The following is a 23,245-nucleotide window of genomic DNA, read 5'->3' on the forward strand; positions in this document are numbered from 1 at the left end:
TGACCTCCTGGAGCGGGCTAATGTCAGCAAGAAGGGAACAGTTTGCTTGGATAGAATTCAGCATTTCCAAGGGAGAAAGCCCGAGGGATAAGCTGAGCTCTCCCTTTTTAAATAAGACCCTAGGTGACCTCCATCAGCATGTCCCGGAGATGGAGGGGTGCACTGCTGGGGGCTCAGTCCCACCCCCACTGGCACTGAGGCTTCACCACTTACTGACCCTTCGCCTGGACGCCTGTCCGAGACCCTGAACCAGCCTCGCTGACTCGGGAACTCTGCAGACTTCCAGGCTACCCCATCTGCTCTGCTTAGACCGGTCTTTTATCACCAAATATTAGTGTCCACGTGCCCACAGTCCCAGCCCTCCCTCCCCCTTTTCAGGCCTGTGTTCAAACTGCTCGAAAACAACTGGGATTATAACTATGGTGATTAGATTCAATGTTAGGTAGACTCTTGTAGTCTGACAAGAGAGCCTGTTATTTTCATGGGGAAAATAGATTTAGAGCTCTAAATATGTCAGATACTTTTGGAGCGTAGCCATTCTTTTTTTTTTTTTTTTTTTCTCTCTCGGAGAGGAAGAAAGAGGGAGAGAGAGAGAAACATCATTGATGAGAGAGAATCATGGATCTGCTGCCTCCTGCACGTCCCCTACTGGGGATCGAGTCTGCAGGTGGAGCATAGCCATTCTTCAGATGGAAACTTGTCTTTTGTGACTTACAGTTACTGGCTCCCTCCCCGTGTAAAGCAGTGTTTCTTTTCTCCAAATTTATAAGTTGATTTAAAAAAAAGACTCAGTGGCTATTTGATCAGTTCATTATATACTAGGACTAAAAGTAGAAAAAGCAGACTTGAAAGGATATGATTTTTATGTGTATACTCGAGGCTCGATGAAATTCGTGCGAGGGTAGGCCTTCCTTCCCCCGGCTGCCAGCACCGGCTTCCCTCTGGCACCCAGGGCCCAGGCTTCCCTCGCAGCCCGTTTCATCCGGAAGGATGTCCAGAAGGACGTCTGGTCTAATTGTGCTTTTATTATAGATATTTTTATTGATTTCAGAGAGGAAGGGAGAGGGAGAGAGACAGAAACATCAAAGATGAGAGAGAATCACTGATTGGCTGCTGCCTGCACGCCCCCTACTGGGGGTTGAGCTTGTGACCCGGCATGTGCCCTTGACCGGAATTGAACCTGGGACCCTTCAGTCTGCAGGCTGACACTCTATCCACTGAGCCAAACCGGCTCCGGCAAGGATATGATTTTTGAAAATAGTATCAGCACGTGCACGGTGAAGCTGGTGATAAAATGGATTTGAAACAGGGAGTTGTTGAGTTCTTTCCAGACGCTGTTCTGCACATTGACTGCCCCTCTCCCACAGGCTGCTCGGGCTCAGGGGGTCGACTGTCTCGTGGCGCCTTACGAAGCAGATGCACAGCTGGCCTATCTGAACAAAGCTGGCATTGTACAAGCCATCGTCACGGAGGACTCTGATCTCCTCGCTTTCGGCTGTAAAAAGGTGCTAAAATAGTGTGAACCAAGGAATTAAAGTTTCTCCTCTCCTGTAATATTTCATTTAATACCTGAAATTCTTACAGTGTTAATAGTTATATTTAAAATGAAAAGACGGGTTTTGCTGCTTGATATTTGTATAATCTGGGTGCTTTTTCAGACTAAACTTACGGTTAGAGCATTTTGTTGTTTTGTACAAATTCTTTAGTAGAATATAGACTTAGTCTTATTTTTTAATAATTATTTGCTTTATATTTTTCAATTAGATTAGGTAAATTTTTTTATAATGGGATTGTGTATAAACTGTTTAATGGAAATTTTTATGATATATTATGTAGGAAAGTTAAGATACAGAAATATAGGATGATCTCATTTTTGTTATTCTTATCATCTATACATAGATGACTAGAAGGATCTATGTCAAAAGGATTACGCTGGGTAACAGCGATAGATGAGAGATTTAGGGCCACTTCTATTTTATTCCTTTGGAATTTCTGTTTTCCAAGTTTTCTATAGTGAACATGTCTTACTTTAAAAATAAAACGGTTTACTTTTTAAAAAGTAACAGTGGTAGGTAAGGGGGGGAGTGCTTTCTGTATGAATTTCTATTTGATCACCATGACAACCTGTAATAGCGGTAGGAAGTAAAGTTGTAGAAAGGGTATTCCTTGTGTCAAGAGTCCTAGCCCATGCTTCACCTTGATTTGTCTACAGATTTGAAAGTAGTTAACTGGCCGACCTGTCTCGGCTCTCTCATTGCCCTGATGAAGAACAAGAAAGGTTTCTTAGAAATATTGCAGTGAATTGATTAATAAAAAATAAAAATGGCCCTTATAGGTATTAACAGTTTCCTTTCCTCTTAAAGGTGATTTTAAAAATGGACCAGTTTGGAAATGGACTGGAAATTGACCAGGCTCGGCTGGGCATGTGCAGACAGCTTGGGGATGTGTTCACAGAGGAGAAGTTTCGGTACATGTGCATCCTTTCGGGCTGTGACTATCTCTCATCACTGCGCGGGATTGGGTTAGCAAAGGCCTGCAAAGTGCTGAGGCTAGCCAATAACCCAGACATTGTAAAGGTAAGGGGGACTCACCAAGGGTCATACTCGACTTCTGAAGCGTTTCTTAAATGATAGATAAAACACTAAGAATATGGATTTTAAATATTATATGTTAGTAGCCAATAATGTGTCACTGAAATAAAATGACTAAGACACTAGAACTTTGCTTTTGGCAACTATAATGAGCCATGTTTTCAGCAATTACAAACTAGTGGTTTTTAAAATGAGTAATATAGAGACTTAAGGGCTATTTAAAATATTCTAGGGTAGGAATAATGTTAAAACATACCATATTTGTAAAAAAAATTTTAAAATGTATTTTTATTGATTTCAGAGAAGAAGGGATGAGATATCAATGATGAGAGAGAATCATTGATTGGCTGCCTCCTGCACGCCCCCCACTGGGGATCGAGCTTGCAACCCAGGCATGTACCCTTGATCCGAATCGAACCTGGGACCCTTCAGTTCACAGGCTGATGCTCTATCCACTAAGCCAAATCGGCTAGGGCAAAACGTACCATCTTTTTATCTCTGTCCTATTACTCAATGTAATGGTTCTCAATCTTTAGGTCTCAGGATCCCTTTATACTCTTTTTTTTTTATATATATATATATTTTTTTATTTCAGAGAGGAAGGGAAAGGGAGAAAGAGACAAACATCTATGATGAGAGAGAATCATTGATTGGCTGCCTCCTGCATGGCCCCTACTGGGGATTGAGCCCACAACCTGGGCATGTGCCTTGACTGGAATCGAACCTGAGACCCTTCAGTCCCTAGGCTGACACTCTATGTACTGTGCCAAACCGGCTTGGGCCCCTTTATACTCCTAAAAGCTTTTGGTGGTGGTAGTTTGGTTTATATAGGTTATAGCTATTGACATTTACCAAATCAGAAATTAAAAGTTGAAATTATTTATTACTTCATTTAAAATTAATAATAAATTCATTACATATTAACATAGCTGGTATGTTTTTATGAAAAATAACCATGTCTTGTAAAACAAATGAAATGATGAGAATTGCACATTGATGTACATAAATCTCTGTGATGTGGCTTAACGGGAGGCAGCGGGTTCTCGTCTCTTCCTCCCGCGATCTGCTGTGCTATCCGAGGTATCACGGAGCCTCTGGGAAACGCTGCCTGTAATCCTCACGTCACATCTCTGCTCGCATCACTGCTCTGGGATTCCTCTGCTGTCCTGGCCCTTCCTCCCGCTGGGTAGTTCTCCAAAGCCCTCAGGTTGCAGAGCAGAGCCCCTTTTCCTTCCAAAGGTCAATGCGCGTCCTCAGGGCCGAGGCTGGTGCAGCATCGTGGTGTCTGGGGAGGGAGACGCTGGGAGAGCTGGGAACGGAGGGTCAGGCCCTGGCCTCCTGGATCCCTTCAGTTCTCTGGGTCTTCCCTTCTCCATCTGTGAGTTTGATAGAAACTATTTAAAACCACGTCAAGCTTTAATCATCCTTGACTGTTAGTAGGGATTAGAATGCCAATTTCTCTTTCAAAATGTGATCTAAGAATACTTGGGGGTTTTTAATTCTCGAGTCGTGTATGTTTTGGTTTTTTTGCCTTCTGAATAAAAGGGACTTTGAGTGTGAAGAATATGTTCTTAGGAATGTAAACTTGATGTGCAACTGAATTTCTCATTATTTGGATTAACAGGAGAAGATGCAAAGAAAATACTGTTATAGAAACACAGCATTTTAAGTGCTCTGACATGGTTGTGTTTGCTGGTAGAGGTTTTTAATGTAGATAAAAACAATTGGTTTTTCTATTTCTCCTCATCCTCTCATGTAAGCAGATGGGTCTCAGGGCTAATACATTCTGTATTCTTGTGGATAACGCGTAAATATTTTTGCATCCGTTGTTAGGTTATCAAGAAACTTGGACATTACCTCAAGATGAACATAACAGTCCCAGAGGACTACATCAAAGGCTTTATTCGGGCCAACAACACCTTCCTTTACCAGCTGGTGTTCGATCCCATCAGAAGGAAGCTCGTCCCTCTGAATGACTACAGAGATGACGTAGACCCTGCAGCGCTGAGCTATGCTGGGCGGTATCCTTTCTGAACCAGTGGTAGGATTTTTCAGTCCCTCCGTGTGTCCCTAGTGGCATTTTTAGGGAGACATTCAGTGAAAAGCTTACCAACTGTTTCTTGCTTTCTTTTCTATAATGAAATCTGTGTTTTGTTCATTTTAACTAGCATGCTGGTGAAAACTTAGAGCAACTTTTTGTTTGTAAATCTGCGGCTCATTCGCGATAGCTTGTTAATTACTTAGTTTGACTTGATAGGAACATATTCCAAAGGTGACACTTACAACTCCTTTCTACAGCACTAGGAATGCTGCCTGATCTGTGAATCCTCCAATGGAGCCAAATAGATCTTTTAAAAAAATAACAACAAAAACAAAGGGGACACCTAAGAGAAACACTTGTGGCCAGCAAGCTGGATGTATTAGGAGAGGCGTTGTGGGTGTGCGAGGACTCCCGATGAGGGTGCCCTTCCCACAGCCACCGGCCACTCACTCGGGCAGTGCCGAGCCTGAGCCACTCAGCTGGCCGCCAGCACTCCTCTCCATCTTCTCGAGAGGGAGTAAGCGATGCCTCGGGGCTTTGCTGCAGGAGAGCCAGCTCCTGCAGTGACAAGTAGAGATGCGTCAATGTGCTTGTGGTTTGGGAGTGCGGGAGTGCTGAGTGTGGAAGTCAGCATCCATTGACGTTATAAACCTGAGGATTTTCTGTGACAATGGAATACACTTTTCTTTCTTTCCATTTATATTTTTATTGATTTCAGAAAGGAAGGGGGAGAAATGGAAAGAGAAATATCAATGATGAGAGGGAGAATCATTGATTGGCTGCCTCCTGCACACCCCCCACTGGGAATCAAACCCACAGCCCAGGCATATGTCGTCACCTCCTGGTTCATAGGTCAACGCTCAACCACTGGGCCACGCTGGCCAGGCACACTTTTCTTTCTTATTATAGTGGGTTTTGTTCCATTGTTAATAAAAACATTTTTCCTTAATCTTACCAACCTAGGTATATTGATGATTCGATAGCTCTTCAAATAGCACTTGGAAATAAAGATATAAATACTTTTGAACAGATTGATGACTACAATCCAGACACTGCTACGGTAACCTTCTAATGGCTTCTTTCTAAACGCACATCAGTTGTGTCTCAGAACTGTGACTGAAGGCAGCTCTCCATTTAGTGAACATCTTTGAAGCATTTTTTTTTAAAAATATATTTTATTGATTTTTTACAGAGAGGAAGGGAGAGAGATAGAGAATTAGAAACATCGATGGGAGAGAAACATCGATCAGCTGCGTCCTGCACACCTCCTACTGGGGATGTGCCCGCAACCCAGGTACATGCCCTTGACCGGAATCAAACCTGGGACCCCTCAGTCCGCAGGCCGACGCTCTATCCATTGAGCCAAACCGGTTTCGGCTTTGAAGCATTTTTATAGCCGGGCACTGTGCAGAGTATAGATCAGAAACAGCTTGGTGCTAAAGAAATTATGTCTCTTAGAACATAGGCATGTCGGGTAATTTCCTTCCATTAAAAACCTGTAGACTTGAACGTTCCATTTGAATACACCAAGCACTTGATGCCTCTTTTCTCCTCTCACCCTGTTCACCCTGTCATGTTGCTGAAGACCCAAAACTAGAAACACTGCCCTTACAGGTACAACGTGGTTTCCCCTGATTCACAACTTAGCAAATGTTTAATGAGCACCCCGCTGTGTTCTGTCGCCCTTCCCTGTTTTCTTCTACTTTTCCCCAATTCTGTCTATCCCTTTTGGTCCACTCTCCCCATTCTCTCTTTTCTGTTCATATTTTCACTCAGACTCTATTCTCTTTTCATTCATATTTATTCTAACCCAATTTCTAGTCTGTGTACCAGCCACATAATCTCTACGTAAATGACTTCCTGTAAACTGAAATAGATCCACAGTCAAAAACAAACTCTTCTTCTTCATCTAATAACATTTCTCTTTTTTTTTTTTCCTTTTTACCACTTACTACTATGTAATTTATTTGGTTTATTTTCTGATTCTGCCCAAAATAATGTAATCTTCATAAAGGCAGGGTTTTATGAGCTTTCATTGCAAAGTCCTTACAAGGAGGGATTATGTTTTTTTTTCTTTGTACTCCAGAACATCAGCTAGCCTAAGCATGTTTTATGTGCTTAATAAATGCTTAGTAAAGGACTGAATTATTAAATGAGAATGAGCAAGGGTAAAAAGGCCTGGATTGGACTGGAAACTATGAGAAAGAAGGCACTTATTAACCAGCGAGACAGCTCAAAGAGGCAGAAGGACTGGGCAGTGAAGGCAGGCCAGCTTGTTCCCAGGTGTTCTGGTCTGAGGATGAGAGATCCTGTAACTGACATTCACTCAAATAACGGTGGTAAATACACCAGTCCTGCCTGCAATAAGCCCTTTCTCGGAGAAAGTGTTATGGAAGTCTCAGTGTAGACCAAAGGAGCTGTTTCTTCATCTCGTCCACGAAAGTCAGTTCCAAGCATGGGTTTAATAGAAACGAAGAGTTTTGGAAATTAGATTGTTTTTGTTTGGCCCAACCGATTGCTAGAGGTGGGATAGTTGATTACTTTGAAGACATAATTTTATGGCTTTAACTTTCAGGTGGTTTGTAAAAGGTATGTAAATGATTATTTAGAGGCTTAATTGCCAGGTGGTTATTAAACTAATGTCAAATTTTAAAAGAACTTTTTTCTACATTTCTTCCATTGCAGCCTTTATATCTTACACCATTTATCTTAGGAAGCTTATTTTTTCCTTTGTTAATATATTTTTTATTGATTTCAGAGAGGGGGAGAGAGATAGAAACATTAATGATGAGAGAGAATCATTGATCAGCTGCCTCCTGCACGCCCCATACTGGGGATCAAGCCTGAAACCCAGGCATGTGCCCTTGACCAGAATTGAACCTGGGAGCCTCAGTCTGCAGGCTGAAGCTCTATCCACTCAGCCAAACCAGCTAGGGCTATTTTTTCTTAAGATGAGCTAATAAGATCACTTGCCTCTTGTTAGAAGAGGAACCTAAGAATACAAGGTACATGTAACAGAAAGTGTAGAACATGTAATTAGAGGACAGATAATTCATTAAAAAGCTGTTCTTTTTAAGGGTAATTATTTGCTTATAATTTGTGTTGCTACAGAGGGAAATAATTGACTATTTTCTTCAGGAAACCTTTTTGCTTTTACTATTTTAGCCCGCCCTGTTGAGAAGTCGTAGTTGGGATGACAGTACATCTCAAAAGCCGTCTGGTGTTCATAGCATTTGGCATAGGAACTACTGCCCTAGACCTGAGCTGGCCCCTGTTCCAGGAGCTACAAGACTGAAGGCGAACCCAAGCACTGCGGGCAGGGAACAGGTGGTCAGCACCAAAGGGCTGAACCTGCCGAGGAAGCTGTCCATTGTCAAACGGCCAAGAGGCGGTATGTATTTCGCTTTTATGAAGTGCTCGTTAGCAGTGGTCATGTTTAAGAAATCTATCTTTGCTAAACCCAGGGTCACGAAGATTTCTCCTGTTTCTTTTAGGAGTTTTATAGTTTTAACTCATATTCAGGCCTATGATGCATTGTTAATTGATTTTCTTATGTGATATGAGGTAAGGATCAAGGCTGCGTTTTTGCCGGTTCAGTCGTCCCAGGGCCATTTGTTAAAAAGATGATCCTTGCCCTGGCCGGTTTGGCTCAGTGGATGGAGCGTCAGCCTGCGGACTGGAGGGTCACAGGTTTGGTTCCGGTCGAGGGCATGTGCCTTGGTTGCAGGCACATCCCCAGTGGGGGGGTGGTGTAGGAGGCAGCTGATCGATGTTTCTCTCTCATCGATGTTTCTAACTCTCTATCCCTCTCCCCTCCTCTCTGTAAAAAAATCAATAAAATCTATGAAAAAAATAAATAAAAACAAAATATATTTTTTTAAAAAAAGATGATCCTTCCCCACTGAATTGCCTGGGCACAGTTGGTGGCCGTCGGTTGGCGTGTGTGTGAGTCTCTGAATGTTAGTGTGAAGCGTTGCTCTCTCTCTCCCTATCTTTATGCCGGACACACTGTCTTGATCACTGTAACTTTACAGTCAGTTTCAGAATCAAGTAGTATAGTCCCTTCGTTCTTCTTTTGAAAAGTTGTTTTGGCTAACTCTTTGTTTTGCACCTTTTCATTTAAATCTTAGAATCAACTGTCAGTTTGTTGTTTTTTGTTTGTTTAATTTTTTAAATTGATTTCAGAGAGGAAGGGAGAAGGAGAGATGGAAGCATCAATGATGAGAAAGAATCATCGGTTGGCTGCCTCCTGCAAGCCCCCTACTGTGTATCAAGCCCACAACCTGGGCATGTGCCCTTGGCTGGAATTGAACCCAGGACCCTTAAGTCTGCAGGCTGATGCTCTATCCACTGAGCCAAACCAGCCAGGGATGTTGTTGTTTTTTAAGATATTTGCTGTGATGTTGACTGGGAATTAGTTTAACCTATAGTTCAATTTGGGGAGAACTGACATCTGAATATTGAATTTTCTGATCCATTTATTTAAAGTAAGTCTTCAGCAGTGCGTTATAGTTTTCACTGCCCAGGGGTTGTACATCCGTTATAAAATTGATCCCCATATTTCAGATTTGTTATGCTATTGTAAATGATATTTTGATTTTGATTTCTAGTTGGTCATTCTAGTATATAGAAAGGTAATAATTGGTTTGTGTAATTTGCAACCCTGCTGAATTCACTTTGGTAGACTCTAGGATTTTCCATATAAACAATCAGATTCCCTATAAGTAAAGACAGTCTTGCTTCTCCTTTTCCAGTCTGGATGCCTTTTTTTTCTTTTTCTTGCCTGCTGGAACCCCAGTACAGTGTTGGACAGAAGTGCTGAGAATGGAAAACTAGGTATTGGGAAACGTTTTTGGTTTTTGTTTTTCACCATAGAACATGTTAAGAAGTAGAAAGAATGACTATAATCTATTTATTCTTTCCCTCAAGCATCTACTACATGAATGAATAAAAGACTAACCACAAAAACAAAGCAAACACCTTTGCAAACTTATAGTTCATGCTTTTACTTTTTATTATTTTTTAAAATATATTTTTATTGATTTCAGAGAGGAAGGGAGAGGCAGAGAGAAAGAAAAACATCAACGATGAGAGAGAATCATTGATCCGCTGCCTCCTAGACTCCCCCTACTGGGGATCGAGCCTGCATCCCAGGCATGTGCCCTTGACTGGAATCAACCCAGGACCCTTCAGTCTTCAGGCCAACGCCCTATCCACTGAGCCAGACCAGCAAAGGCTAATTTTTAAATTTAGGTATAGATTATACATGTTTGGTCAAAATGTCCAAATTCTTTATGAACCTAAATATTTTTCATGATAATATCTCTCAAACTTTGTTTCCTCTTCTATTATGGGAATGAAACTGACTATTTCACAAACTTTTTTGTATGTTATGTAAGATAACGTATAAAAGCACCTGGTACATAAGCAAGTAACTACACGTGTTCATTCCTTACTAAGTCTGCTTTGTTAAACTACATCTCATCAATGGATCTTATCCCCTGGGCGTACACACGGACACAAAAATAAAACAATAGAGTAAGTCGCACTCCTCTTTCCTGTGACAGCCGGTCATATAGTTAGAGACAGCTCTGTGACCCTCCTGGATTTCTTCCCTAACTGAACGTTCCGCATCTGTCCCCGGGGGGCGTCACTGTGCAACTGTCGCAGTGCGTGGTCGCTAGCATGGTCCGCTTACCGCAGCACAGCAGAGGTTTAGAGTTGCGGCACTGTTCCAGTCCTTTAGCCAGACGGGGATTTTGTTTTTGCAGACGAAGATAGTGTTAGCTTTCATTTGCATTCTTGTCATTTTGCTGGCATTTACTGAGTTTATCATCAAAATCCGCCAGTTCCTATTAAACTAGGTACAGTTACACATTTACATCTAACTGCAGGTGAAATTATTCTTTTTTTTTTTAAATACATTTTATTGATTTTTTACAGAGAGGAAGGGGGAGAGATAGAGAGCTAGAAACATCGATGAGAGAGAAACATCGATCAGCTGCCTCCTGCACATCTCCCACTGGGGATGTGCCCGCAACCCAGGCACATGCCCTTGACCGGAATCGAACCTGGGACCCTTCAGTCCGCAGGCCGACGCTCTATCCACTGAGCCAAACCGGTTTCGGTGTGAAATTATTCTTATTGAGGTGTTCTGAATTCATTTTAATCCATTGTTCTGCCCACTCGTCTTTTCTTTTTTTTTTTCTTTTTTCATTTTTGAATCTCTGTATTATCTAACATATGGGTATTATCTTTGTCAGCTAGAAATTTGAGAAGTATGGCTTCCTGTGTCTTAAAGTTTTGGTTAAAATGTGTTTGCTTATGTAATGTTCACCTGAATCAGAGACAGTGCAGAAATCTAAAGCACTATATAGAGACACCCTCCTTTCAGACTGATGGCTGCCAGTAGCTTTTCAGGGCTGACCAGCCTGCTGCTGACCCCACGTAATAATGCACAGTAGATGCTGGCTGCTGTCTACTGGGATAATGGGAGAGACACTGCGTGTCCTCCTCAGGATATGCTAAATCTGTGGGATTGCCTGAGTAGCTCGTCTAAAGCTTATTCCAAAAAGAAAACGAGGTTAGTCTGGCGTGGCTTCTTAAGGAAGCCTTGTTGGGGCTCCTACAATATTTGTTTTCTGTAAGGGCTCATAATTCTCTTCATAATAAACAAATTTAGGCTCATGCCAGGAGTCAAAATCTCTGATCTATAGCTTTTTATTTTTTATTTTTTTAAATATATTTTATTGATTTCTTACAGAGAGGAAGGGAGAGAGAGAGTTAGAAACATCACTGAGAGAGAAACATCGATCAGCTGCCTCCTGCACACCCCCTGGGGATGTGCCCGCAACCCAGGTACATGCCCCTGACCGGAATCGAACCTGGGACCCTTGAGTCCGCAGGCCGACGCTCTATCCACTGAGCCAAACCGGTTTTGGCTGATCTGTAGCTTTTTAAAAATTGGATTGGAGGTATCATCTTTTTGTCTCTGGTATTTTGGGGCCCTCAACTATTTTACTGACTTTTTCGAGTAATGGGCATTCAGTCCTGTGAGAGGAAGCTGTTCAGACTGAGAGTTCATTGAACTAATTTAAGACACTTACTGCTATCGCTATGTCTCAGCCTATCTCGGCTGCAGCCTTTGTATTACTTTGTCTTTGATCTATTCTAATACCACAGGATACGTTTGCCGCGCAGCCAATTAGGGCTCCTTAGCAAATTACTTCTGACTCCTGACAATCATCATTTCACATAGATATGGTTTTACTGGGACATTTTTAAAATCAAACATTAAATTAATTATGTATCTACATGTAAATCCCCTTAAAATTGGTTTTTTATTTTTTACATTCAAAATTAAGCCCTTAGTATAATGAGTATATACCCTTACAAAATTGATTGTGTCCTGAAATTTTGGTTTGGGTAATTTCACATAAAATTGTACAAATAATTGACATTAAAGCATACTAACTTGTGAAATTGTAAAACACAGCCAAGAAAAAAATTTTAAGTTATCCTTGGATTTTCTTTTCTGGTGCATAGTTTTAAAAAAAAAAGACTTTATCCTTAGAACAAAGGGACATGGACTGTGAAGCTAAAGCCAAATCTTTAACTGCATGTGGACAAACATTTATTCATGGTCACTTTGTTTTTATTTAGAGGAGATGTCAGAAGATGATCTGTTGAGTCAGTATTCTCTTTCATTTACAAAGAAGACCAAGAAAGATGGCTGTGAAGGTAGTACATCCTTGAACTCTTCCAAAATGCTGATGCCTGACCTGGTGGATGGAACTACTATTAAAAAAACCTTAAGCACACCACCTACGACAAGAAATAAGTTTGCAGCATTTTTGCAGAGAAAAAATCAAGAAAGTGGTGCCGTTGTGGTTCCTGGGACCAGAAGCAGGTAAGGTTCCATCTCTAGGATGCTGTTTGTCTGTTGTGTTATCTACTGCGTTGCCATGTGCTTTAATGGTCTCAGGTAAACGTCGAGTCTAGTTGGGGGAGGTGTAGGACCCGACTTAATCCAATGACAGTTTTTATTGCCTGAGTTCAGACCTGAGTGCACAGCTTTCCCCTTGAACTTCTGGTACTTTTTGTATTAGAAAAACTCTGTTTTTGGAGGCAGTCCCTACTTCTTTGTTTCTACTTTCTTAGTTTCTTTAAAAACTAAGTATACTTTGCAAAGTATTATTAGAAGTATATTTAAATACTGATGAATATAAGAGCTCTATTAATTAAGAACTTGATACAATAGTAGGTGTGGGCTACAAAAGTGAGAGACGTAGATTTCATTCTTGAGAAGCTTGTAGTATAGTTGGAAAAATAGGTCCGTAAACAAAATCTTTTCATCCCATGTGGTAAGTGCTGTGATAGAAGCGTGCGTAAAATTATTTATGAGATTTCATTTTAAAAAGAAACGGCCATATTCTGAATCTTAACACCTTGCAAGGAAACTAAAATACTTATGCATTCTTTCCGTTGGTTTTTCTATTAGGTTTTTTTGCAATTCTCTGGATTCTATGGACTGTGTATCAAAGAAAGCAAGCCCCCAACATCTAGATGAAACTGCTGACACAGATAAAAAGACCAATCTCAATGAATCAGATTGTCTAGATGATAAGAAAGTGGTTGATCTCAATGAATCAGACTGTTTAGAGGGCAAGAAGCTGGTTGATCTCAATGAATCAGATTGTCTGGAGAGCAAGAAGCTGGTTGAACTAAAGGAATCAGATTGTCTAGCTGATAAAGTTGTTGATCTCAATGAATCAGATTGTCTGGAGAGCAAGATGCTGGTTGATCTCAATGAATCAGATTGTCTAGAGGGCAAGAAGCTGGTTGAACTAAAGGAATCAGATTGTCTAGATGATAAAGTTGTTGATCTAAATGAATCAGATTGTCTAGGAAACAAGAAGCTGGTTGAACTAAAGGAATCAGATTGTCTAGAGAGCAAGATGCTGGGTGAACTAAATGAACCAGATCGTCTGGAGGGCAAGAAGCTGGGTGAACTAAATGAACCAGATTGTCTGGAGGGCAAGATGCTGGGTGAACTAAATGAACCAGATCGTCTGGAGGACAAGAAGCTGGTTGAGAGGAACGTCGCACACACTCCGAGTGATCAGACTCCAGATGGCGTAACTGTGATTGCTGATGAAGAGTCTCCGTCTTTTAAGAACATCGGATTCACAAAGACCATTTCACCACCCACTCTGGGGACACTAAGAAGCTGTTTTAGCTGGTCTGGAAGCCTTGGAGATTTTTCAAGAACTCCGAGCCCCTCTCCGAGCACAGCATTGCACCAGTTCCGGAGAAAGGGGGGCTCGCCCAGCTCTCTGCCTGGGAGTACGGTGTCCGATGTGTCTCAGGTCAAGGGCGATGTGTCGGGTGATGAAGCGCTTCCTGTACATGAACTGAGTTCGTCCTCGCAGTCTCAGGAGAGCGCGGAATTGTCCCCACGCAGCTTAAGTTCATCAACACTTCCTCAGCCTTCCAGGAAGGACTGCAGTCCAGAGGTAAGTCACACGAAACCTGTTTTCAAATCTATATGTAAAACAAAGTGGGGTGATTAGCCTATAATTGAGAAAAGTCTGCCTACATTATGGGAATAATTGTCTTAATTTTCATTCTAGGTATTACTGTGTAGACAGTTTACATTTCATTCAACTGAAGAACTTCTCCATGTCTTTGCTATTTTAAACTCATATCCATTTAATCTAACTACATTTTTTAATCACTGTGTGTTCCATTGATAGGTGCCTCAAGTTGTGGAGTAGTTAAGACCTAAGCAGAATAAGCTATGAAATGAAAAGTTGTTATAAATTTAATATTTATTCCTTAATATACTCTTAAATTCAGAGAACATTTAAGGAGATGGCCCTATTAATGTAATGGTGTTCACCTTAAGTTCTAGTACTTCAAAAATACCTTTCACCCCTAACCGGTTTGGCTCAGTGGATAGAGCGTCGGCCTGCAGACTGGGGGTTCGATTCCAGTCAAGGGCATGTACCTTGGTTGCGGGCACATCCCCAGTGGGGGGTGTGCAGGAGGCAGCTGATCGATATTTCTCTCTCATCAATGTTTCTAACTCTCTATCCCTCTCCCTTCCTCTCAGTAAAAAATCGATAAAATATATTTTTTAAAAAATACCTTTCATTTACTCTTATTCTTGCTAAATTTCTCCTTTATAACAAAAGTGATTTTGTTATTTTGTGTTAAATTAATAAAAGCATCCTAGCCATTTTTTAATTTATAAAATACCTTTTAATTTGACGTTAATAAAATCAAAACCCTAGCCATGGCTGGTTTGGCTCAGTGGATGGAGCGTCGGCCTGCGGACTGAAGGGTCCCAGGTTCGATTCCGGTCAAGGGCATGTACCTTGGTGCGGGCACATCCCCAGTAGGGGGTGTGCAGGAGGCAGCTGATCGATGCTTCTCTCTCATTGATGTTTCTAGCTCTCTCTCTCCCTTCCTCTCTGTAAAAAATCAATAAAAAATATATTTTAAAAAAAAATCAAAACCCTAAATAAGTGTGTTCATAAGACCCAGTGGCATATTTTAAAATGACATGATGACATATAGCTTTTTTCAAATCTGAGTTATGTCATCATACTTCAAAATCTCAATTTGAGATACCTTAGATAGCATATCTCAATATAAGACACTTCATTTTTTTTTTTTTTTTTAAACATTAGGGTTAGTTTTTGTTTTTTTGTTTTTAAATATATTTTATTGATTTTTTACAGAGAGGAAGGGAGAGAGATAGAGAGTTAGAAACATCGATGAGAGAGAAACATCGATCAGCTGCCTCCTGCACATCCCCCACTGGGGATATGCCCGCAACCCAGGTACATGCCCCTGACCGGAATCGAACCTGGGACCCTTCAGTCCGCAGGCTGACGCTCTATCCACTGAGCCAAACCGGTTTCGGCAAGACACTTCGTTTTTTATCTACCAACTTTACTTACCACGTTGTGAGAACAGTTATAGCCTCGGTGGTATGTGACAGAATTTCGATGTGTGATAATCCTGATTTTGGACAGCATCTAACCAATCAGTATAGCTTATATTTAGCAAAAGGAAAATATTTTATTTAAGTTCCTAAAGGAAACGTTGTATTGGACTCAGTTAAAGAAAAGAACTAAGTTAAGATGTGGAGACGAGTTGTTTTGACTTGGAGAAGCTGAAACCAGTTAGTACATTTGGGTCCCCAGCCTGTTCCGTGTGGTGTAAGTTGGAGAGAGCGCCGCCCTAATGCCGGGCTGCCGTTATGGCTTTTCCTTCTTTTCCCTTTGCCGTTGGCTCCCCCAGACTGGTCTGGACGACTGTTTCCTTTAACTTGTGCCTCCATTGCAGTGTCATCTCTTTCATTTTCCAGTTCACACTGCAATCTTCCTTTGCACCATGGGTACAACTACACTTGCTAGCTCTTGAACGTCTTTCATCTGTTGCCGGCTCCTGTTGCTTAGAGGTTGAGTGTTCCCTTGTCAGGACACATGTCAGGATGCGGGCTCAATCCCCAGTAGGGGGCGCGCAGGAGGCAGCAGATCCATGATTCTCTCTCATCATTGATGTTTCTATCTCCCTCTCCCTTCCTCTCTGAAATCAATACAAAGATATTTTTGTAAACACCATCTATTGGTGAGGATTCCTTTAAGTCTGCTGAGCTCCTCTGGGAGATTTTTTGCCCTTTCCCAGTGGATGTCTGTGTAACTGACTTTGTAAGCTCGTAGCCACGGTTTACTAAGAAGCCTTGTTCCAGCTCACAGCCTGTGGGCCAGTCATGCCCCCAGAACTCCCGCGCTCCGTCTTCTGGGCTAACCATTTGTTGTACTAATTCATTACGGAAACATGAACCCGCCTCCCTCCGCAAAACACCAGCTGAACTAGAAGTGACTCTTTAAGTCATCTTTTGCTTCGGATGTAAATTCCTATTAGGATAACTGAATGGTTAACTATTAGGATAAATGAATGGTTAACTATTAGGATAAATGAATTGTTAGTGCGAACTGTGTAATCAGTGTTTGATTCAGAAACTGTTTCAGAGCCACAGTGCATGGGGACCTCATTCGAATACGGGAGGGAGACTCCATGTGGCTCACCGGGTCTGCGTGTATGAGTCCAATGGCCCCGTCTGAGGTGAAGTAATCTTGGGATCTTACTCGTGATCTGCAAGAAACTGATAGCCCAGGGTCGCACTCCTGTTAGCTCTGAGAGGAGAATATTAGAGTTTCTATAAGTGGGTTAAAGAGCTAGAAACATCGATGAGAGAGAAACATCGGCCAGCTGCCTCCTGCACACCTCCCACTGGGGGTGTGCCCACAACCAAGGTACATGCCCTTGACCGGAATCGAACCTGGGACCCTTCAGTCCGCAGGCCGACGCTCTATTGGTTAGGGCTACAGTCCATGTTAATGCAGTATTTTTCACTTTGTTTTTTAAATATATAATAATACTATGTAGATCCCAAGATAAATATCAAAAAAACACACACAAAAAACTCATGAAAAATGCAGAAATGTGAAGCCTTCTAAATTTCCCCCCATTGTCCTTTTTATTTGACGTTAGTGGGGACCCAGATTTGTCTGTCTGTAGAAAAGTCTCACCTGAAGGGTTGGGAGCAGCAGGCAGGCCTTCGCGTCATCGCTAACGCTAACTGCATTCGATGTGGCACGACCCTACTTCCTGAAAGCAGATAGATGCCTTTTCTCTTTCACGCTGAACACGTTACACCATTAGAAGGTGTAGAACGATCCTGGTTCGGCGTTTGTGGCTGGGAATTTAGGACACGGAGAGCCAGGCTTGTGTAGGAGGCAGCTTGTGTCATCTGAACTTGAGCGTTTGGGCCGGCTTCTGAGCCGATGCAGAAACGCCTTCCGTTTCAAATGTGTTTTCTCCAGCTCACGCACCTTGCTCGCTCCTTCCCTGCATCTGAGGTGGCACTGGCTAACCTCATTCTTTCCGCATTAGGCCCATTTATCTTTACTCTAGCCCTGGTTTCTTATACTTGCTTTTCTGGGGGGAAAAAAATAACACAAAAAAACCATTTTATTTATACTGATTTTCTCATTTCGTTTTATGTAATCAGAAACCCAAGCTACATGTATCTCACTTTTCAAAAAAAGACACGCTTCTAAGAAACAAGGTAAAACATTTATTTATTTATTTGTTTCATGTCAGAAGCAGCGCATGATTGTTTCCAGAACGTGAGAAACATTTCATGTCAAGATTAAAAATTGAAATGCCTATATTTTTATTTACACAGAAATGTCTACTTTCAAACAAACCTTCTAGCATCAAGTTTGTGCTTGACCAGTGTTTCTCAACCTTCTGGCCCTTTAAATACAGTTCCTCATGTGACCCAACCATAAAATTATTTCGGTTGCTACTTCATCACTGTAATGTTGCTATTGTTATGAATCGTAATGTAAATATCTGATATGCAGGATGGTCTTAGGCGACCCCTGTGAAAGGGTCGTTCGACCGCCAAACTCACAGGTTGAGAACCGCTGTGCTTGACTGTAGGTGTTTCAGTTGTGAAACCTGTGTTTCCTTGTGGTATAAAGTATAAAGGTCTTTGTTCCATGTGCTTATTTAGCATTTATTTGTAATGACTACATAGTCACGTTCCTTTTCACAACGCAGATATGTTCTGTGAAGTGCGTCATTTTTATGAAAGTATAGTGAGATATAGGATCAGATATTTAAGGGACTGAATTGCCCTGCCATTTCTGGAAAGCAATTTGAAGGAGTTCAAATTATTTAACCCGGTAAGTGCATTCTAGAACTTGAACCTAAGGAAATGGAGTTGTACAAGAACATTTACTTGTGAATTGGTCACAGTGGTGATGACTGGAAATAAAAGGCGAGTTATTAAATACATTTTTGGTTTTAGGTCTTAGCTGGTAGGAATAAAGGTGAGTTTGTTTTCCATGTTTTTCTGTAGTGAACATATTTTTAAAGCATAAAAACTTTTAAGTATTTCAAAAGTCTTCATATCCATCTGAAAGGTTTCCATCTCATACTCTAAAATATAATCCCAAATATATTAAAACATTAATGTAGCCCTAACCGGTTTGGCTCAGTGGATAGAGCATCGGCCTGCGGACTGAAGGGTCCCAGGTTCGATTCTGGTCAAGGGCATGTACCTTGGTTGCAGGCACATCCCCAGTGGGGAGTGTGCAGGAGGCAGCTGATCGATGTTTCTAACTCTCTATCCTTCTCCCTTCCTCTCTGTAAAAAAACAAACAAAACAAAACAGAAAAACATTAATGTAAAGTAGCAAATATAAGACTCAACATTGTTGAATAAGAAAGACTTTTCAATCATACCCTGCCTTAGAAAGATGTCCATTTTATTTTGAATGAAAAGGAAAACCCATGTTATTAACATGATGTTTTTGTTTGCTTTATAATACTTAAAAATATTCATGCGCATGTGTATGTTTATATGATTATAGTAAAAAGTCTGGAAATAAATACCAAAATTATTTGCAGTAACCGATAGGACTAGAAATGTAGACAGTACTGTCCCCAAAGGAGTTAGGTCCAGACATTAAACCATCATCTTTTGTTGTTCTTGCTGTCAGAGATTCGCTTTGTCGGGGTTTTAACGGCCACTCCTGGTTCAGTGAAAACTCCAGGGAACCCTCCCTCTCAGTCCCGTTTTCATCATCTTATCGCTAAGCAGAGCTGCTCAGCATAAAATTCTATTATTTTCTCATTTAGTTTCAAAATCTTCGAGTTGTCCTATTTCTTTGTAACTGCCAGCTCAGCCCGTCTTCGGCAGGGGATGAAGTGAAACCACCGAACTTTGTCCTGTCCGAGTTGGGACGTTTCTTTGTCCTGTGTCTTGCTCTCTCCGTCGTCCCTCAGCCGGGATTTCCCCTCTCACCTGTGAGTCCTTTCTTTCTTTATACACCGTCTGCGGCTTCATCGGTTCTCTCTACCGCACTTGTTTCATGTCTCACTTGCTGTCCTGCAAAACACCCACACTCCAATGGCCCCGTATTTCATCCAATAAAAATCAACCCTTTGGTGTAAATAGCCTGTCAATAGAGATCTGTTTAAGTAAATGATGGCACATTTACACAGAGGAACAGGCAACCTATTCAAGACAAAGGTAAGTTTTATGTGTGAAGTGGAAAAATCTCCAAGATACATTATTAAGTAAAATCAAGATATATTAAGTGAGAAAAACAAAGTACGCAGTAGTGTGTATTATGCTGCCATGTGTGTGTGTGTGCGCGCGCGCGTGTGTATGTGCACACACATGTGTACGTGTACGTACGTACGTACAGTAGTTCCCTTATCCATGATTTTGCTTTCTGCTGTTTTGGTTACTCATGGTCAACTATGGTCTGAAAATATTAAATGGAAAATTACAGAAATGAACAATTCATAGCCCTACCCCCCCATTAGCTGGTGAGTAGCCATCTCTGCTCTCAGACCAGCTGTCCTGTTAGCTCAGTGACTGTGTGCACGTCACCCCTATTTTACTGAATGTCCCCAAAGCGCGACAGTAGTGATGCTGCTACCACAATCCAGATATGCTGAGAGAAGCTGTAAAGTGAAGAGGTGAATGTTCTCAGCTTAATAAGAAAAAACTTGTGTGCTGAGGCTGCTCAGATCTATGACAACGAATGTTCTGTTGTGAACGGTGAAGAAGGAAAAGGGATTTGTGCTAGTTTTGCTGTCGCCCCTCAAACTGCAGGCTGTGTCCGGGCTTAGTGTAGACGGGAAAGGTGTTGAACTTCATCATAGGTGTGTGTGTATAGGACAGAGCATAGAATTTACAGTGAGGTACTGTCCACAGCTGCAGGCATCCACTGGGGTCTTGAAACAGATCCCCACAAACAAGGGGGGAGCGACTGTAAATGGATTCAGGCAGCGATTGCCTAGAGGCAATGAAGGACTAAGGCAGAGAGAGAGGCTCACTTAATTCTTGACTTTAGTGCTAGGTGCTATGTGTATTAACCGCTAAAATTATAATTTTTGTAGTACATGTTTATAAATAGCACATTTTTACATGCTGCCTATGTTATGCTTCTGTTCCGGAGTATAAAGGACAGTTTGAAATTAACTAAAGGTAGCTGCTTTAACAAAGGAGTATTAAAACAGGCGTTTATTCTTCAGGTTCCTGGGCTGTATAGGTCTAGTTCTCTGGACAGTCTCTCTACAACCAAGATCAAAGCGCTAGTGCCCGCGAGAGCCAGTGGGCTGAGCAAGCGGCCGGCGAGAGTCCAGAAGAGGAAATGCCACGACGCCGAGAACAAGCCGGGGCTGCAGACGAAGATCAACGAGCTCTGGAAAAACTTCGGATTTAAAAAGTGAGTTGTCTTGTTACTTTAAAATAAGATAAATTTTCCCCCTGCAATTTCAGTCCTTCTCCCAAGTCTTTCTGTTCCCATATGAATCAACTTCTTTTTCTCTTACCGGTTTCCTTTCGCTGGCTCTCCACAACCATATCGAATTGCAATATCTGTGCCTTTTAGTGAAAAGATGGCGAACTGAAAACCTCCGTTCTCAGTCGGCTCTGGGGGTCTCTCTCTTGTTAAGCAAATCACATTCCTTTTCCTGGCCTGGGTGTCCCCGCTTTCTTTCCTTAGGACTGTAATGAGGACAAGGTTAAGACATGGGGTTTGGGAAGATAATGGTGCTTCTGGGTTTAATGCACTTTGTTTCCTTAAATTATCACATCGAAATGGGAGGAGCCCTAGCCGGTGTGGCTCAGTGGATAGAGCGTCAGCCTGTGGACTGAAGGGTCCCGGGTTCAATTCTGGTCAAGGGCAGGTACCTTGGTTGCAGGCTTCTCCCCAGCCGGACCCTGGTCAGAGCGCATGCAGGAAGCAACCAGTTGATGTGTCTCTCCCTCTCCCACTCTCTCTTTTTTTTTTTTTTTAAATATATTTTATTGGTTTTTTACAGAGGAAGGGGAAAAGCTAGAAACATTGATGAGAGAGAAAGATCCATCAGCTGCCTCCTGCCCCCCACTGGGGATGCGACCAACCAAGGTACATGCCCTTGACCGGAATCGAACCTGGAACTCTTCAGTCTGCAGGCCGAAGCTCTATCCACTGAGCCAAATCGGTTTGGCTCTCCTACTCTCTTAAAAAAATAATTTTTAAATGAGGAATTACTGTCCTGGCCGGCTTGGCTCAGTGGATAGAGCATCGGCCTGTGGACCAAAGGGTCCCGGGTTCGATTCCAGCCAAGGGCACAGGCCGGGCTGTGGGCTCAGTTCCCAGTAGGGGACGTGCAGGAGGCATTATCTCAATGATTCTCTCATCATTGATGTTTCTCTCTCTCTCTCCTTTTCTCTCTGAAAGCAATAAAAACATAGATACATTAAAATAACAAATGAGCCCTGGCCAGTTTGGCTCAGTGGCTGGGGCGTCGGCCTGTGGACTGGGGGAGTCCTGGGTTTGGTTCCGGTCAGGGGCATGTGCCTTGGTTGCGGACACATCCCCAGTGGGGGGCGTGCAGGAGGCAGCTGATGGATGTTTCTGGCTCTCTGTCCCTCTCCCTTCCTCTCTGTGGAGGGTCGATAAGATATATTTGAAAAAAAAATGAGGAATTACTGAGTTTATAAGATGAATTGGCCAGATTTCTAATGTATGTGGCAAGCATGGTTTTAAATGAGTTGACCCTGTATATCTACAATACTTGTTAGATTACAAGATTAACTACAGAGTAACATTGATTTACAATTCACTTTTTTCTTTTTAAATCTTTATTATTGAGAGTATTACAGATGTCCCCCTTTTCCCCCCCAATTGCCCCCCTCCACCCGGTTCCTGCCCCACCCCAGGCCTTCGCGACCCTACTGTCCTGTTCATAGGTAAGATCTTTGGTTATCTCTTCCACACCCACCCCCCTTCCCTCCGAGATTCATCAGTCCATTCCATGCTTCTGTGCCTCTGATTATATTTTATTCACCAGTTTATTTTGTTCGATTTATTGTTCATTTTGATCTTTAGATTAGATTGTTGCTAGATAAAATATATGAACAATATATTTTCTTCTCTTCCCCCCCGCCCCCCACCTCCCCACCACCACCATTTTGGCTGCTTCCCTGTGTTTGTTTCTATGTATTAGGTAGAGCTGCTCAGTCTCCTAGAATTGGTAGAGGTCCTATGGCTCAGCCCCCCAGTCACCTGAGCTGGGGGGCACTCTAGGTGCGCCCCATCTTGTAGGTGAGCCTTGATGGCTGTTGCTGTCACTGGGAGGAGCTGACCACCAGGCCAGGCTGTGGGGAGAGCTGGCTGTGGTGCTCACTGAGTCCGCCTCGCGGCTGTGTCGCATGTGGGTGTGTCGAGTTGTAATCTGCTGTGGTCAAGGCTGTCCACTGGGTGCACTGGCTCCAGGGCCACTGCCTGGGGCCACGCAGCAGGAACTACAGAGAGATCTGCTATTGGTATTGGGCTTAGAGATACCCAGGCCAGCTGTGGAACAAGGCGGGCTGGTGCTAGTGCTGGGTCTTGGGCCTTTTGTTGATCGCTTTGGCACCAGCTGCTGCCTGTTTGAGAGATTTGTTTGGGAGATTTTAGTGAAGTCTGAAGCCGGAGCCAGGACAGGCCATTCATTTGGAAAAGCAGCTGGAAACAGCGTGGGTG

General features: G+C 42.3%; 2 protein-coding genes across 4 annotated transcripts in view; one reads left to right on the forward strand and one right to left on the reverse strand.

Annotated features, from left to right (window-relative positions):
- The window catches only part of LOC308535544 (lamina-associated polypeptide 2, isoforms beta/delta/epsilon/gamma-like), a 70,103-nt gene that overhangs the window by 11,008 nt on the left and 35,850 nt on the right, over positions 1 to 23,245 (reverse strand). The window contains exon 2 of one of the 2 annotated variants that reach the window (XR_013997277.1): positions 3,831 to 3,967. The exons of the other annotated variant lie outside the window; for it this stretch is intronic. The gene's annotated coding sequence lies outside the window, so the exon portion shown is untranslated. Of the gene's footprint in view, positions 1 to 3,830; positions 3,968 to 23,245 lie in introns of those variants that run through there. 2 annotated transcript variants of the gene reach the window in all.
- EXO1 (exonuclease 1) overlaps positions 1 to 23,245 on the forward strand; it is a gene marked incomplete at its 5' end in the record, with an annotated part of 31,515 nt that overhangs the window by 5,772 nt on the left and 2,498 nt on the right. The window contains 9 exons of one of the 2 annotated variants that reach the window (XM_081114483.1): positions 1,368 to 1,505; positions 2,364 to 2,576; positions 4,425 to 4,612; positions 5,596 to 5,692; positions 7,798 to 8,023; positions 12,295 to 12,541; positions 13,133 to 14,147; positions 17,720 to 17,776; positions 20,766 to 20,959. In XM_081114483.1, coding sequence (XP_080970609.1) covers positions 1,368 to 1,505; positions 2,364 to 2,576; positions 4,425 to 4,612; positions 5,596 to 5,692; positions 7,798 to 8,023; positions 12,295 to 12,541; positions 13,133 to 14,147; positions 17,720 to 17,776; positions 20,766 to 20,959 — 2,375 coding nt within the window. The remainder of the gene's footprint in view (positions 1 to 1,367; positions 1,506 to 2,363; positions 2,577 to 4,424; positions 4,613 to 5,595; positions 5,693 to 7,797; positions 8,024 to 12,294; positions 12,542 to 13,132; positions 14,148 to 17,719; positions 17,777 to 20,765; positions 20,960 to 23,245) is intronic. The other variant, XM_081114484.1, reaches the window with a different exon arrangement.

Source organism: Myotis nattereri (assembly GCF_964212035.1).
Source record: "Myotis nattereri genome assembly, chromosome: 20".
NCBI classification, from domain to species: Eukaryota; Metazoa; Chordata; class Mammalia; order Chiroptera; family Vespertilionidae; genus Myotis; species Myotis nattereri.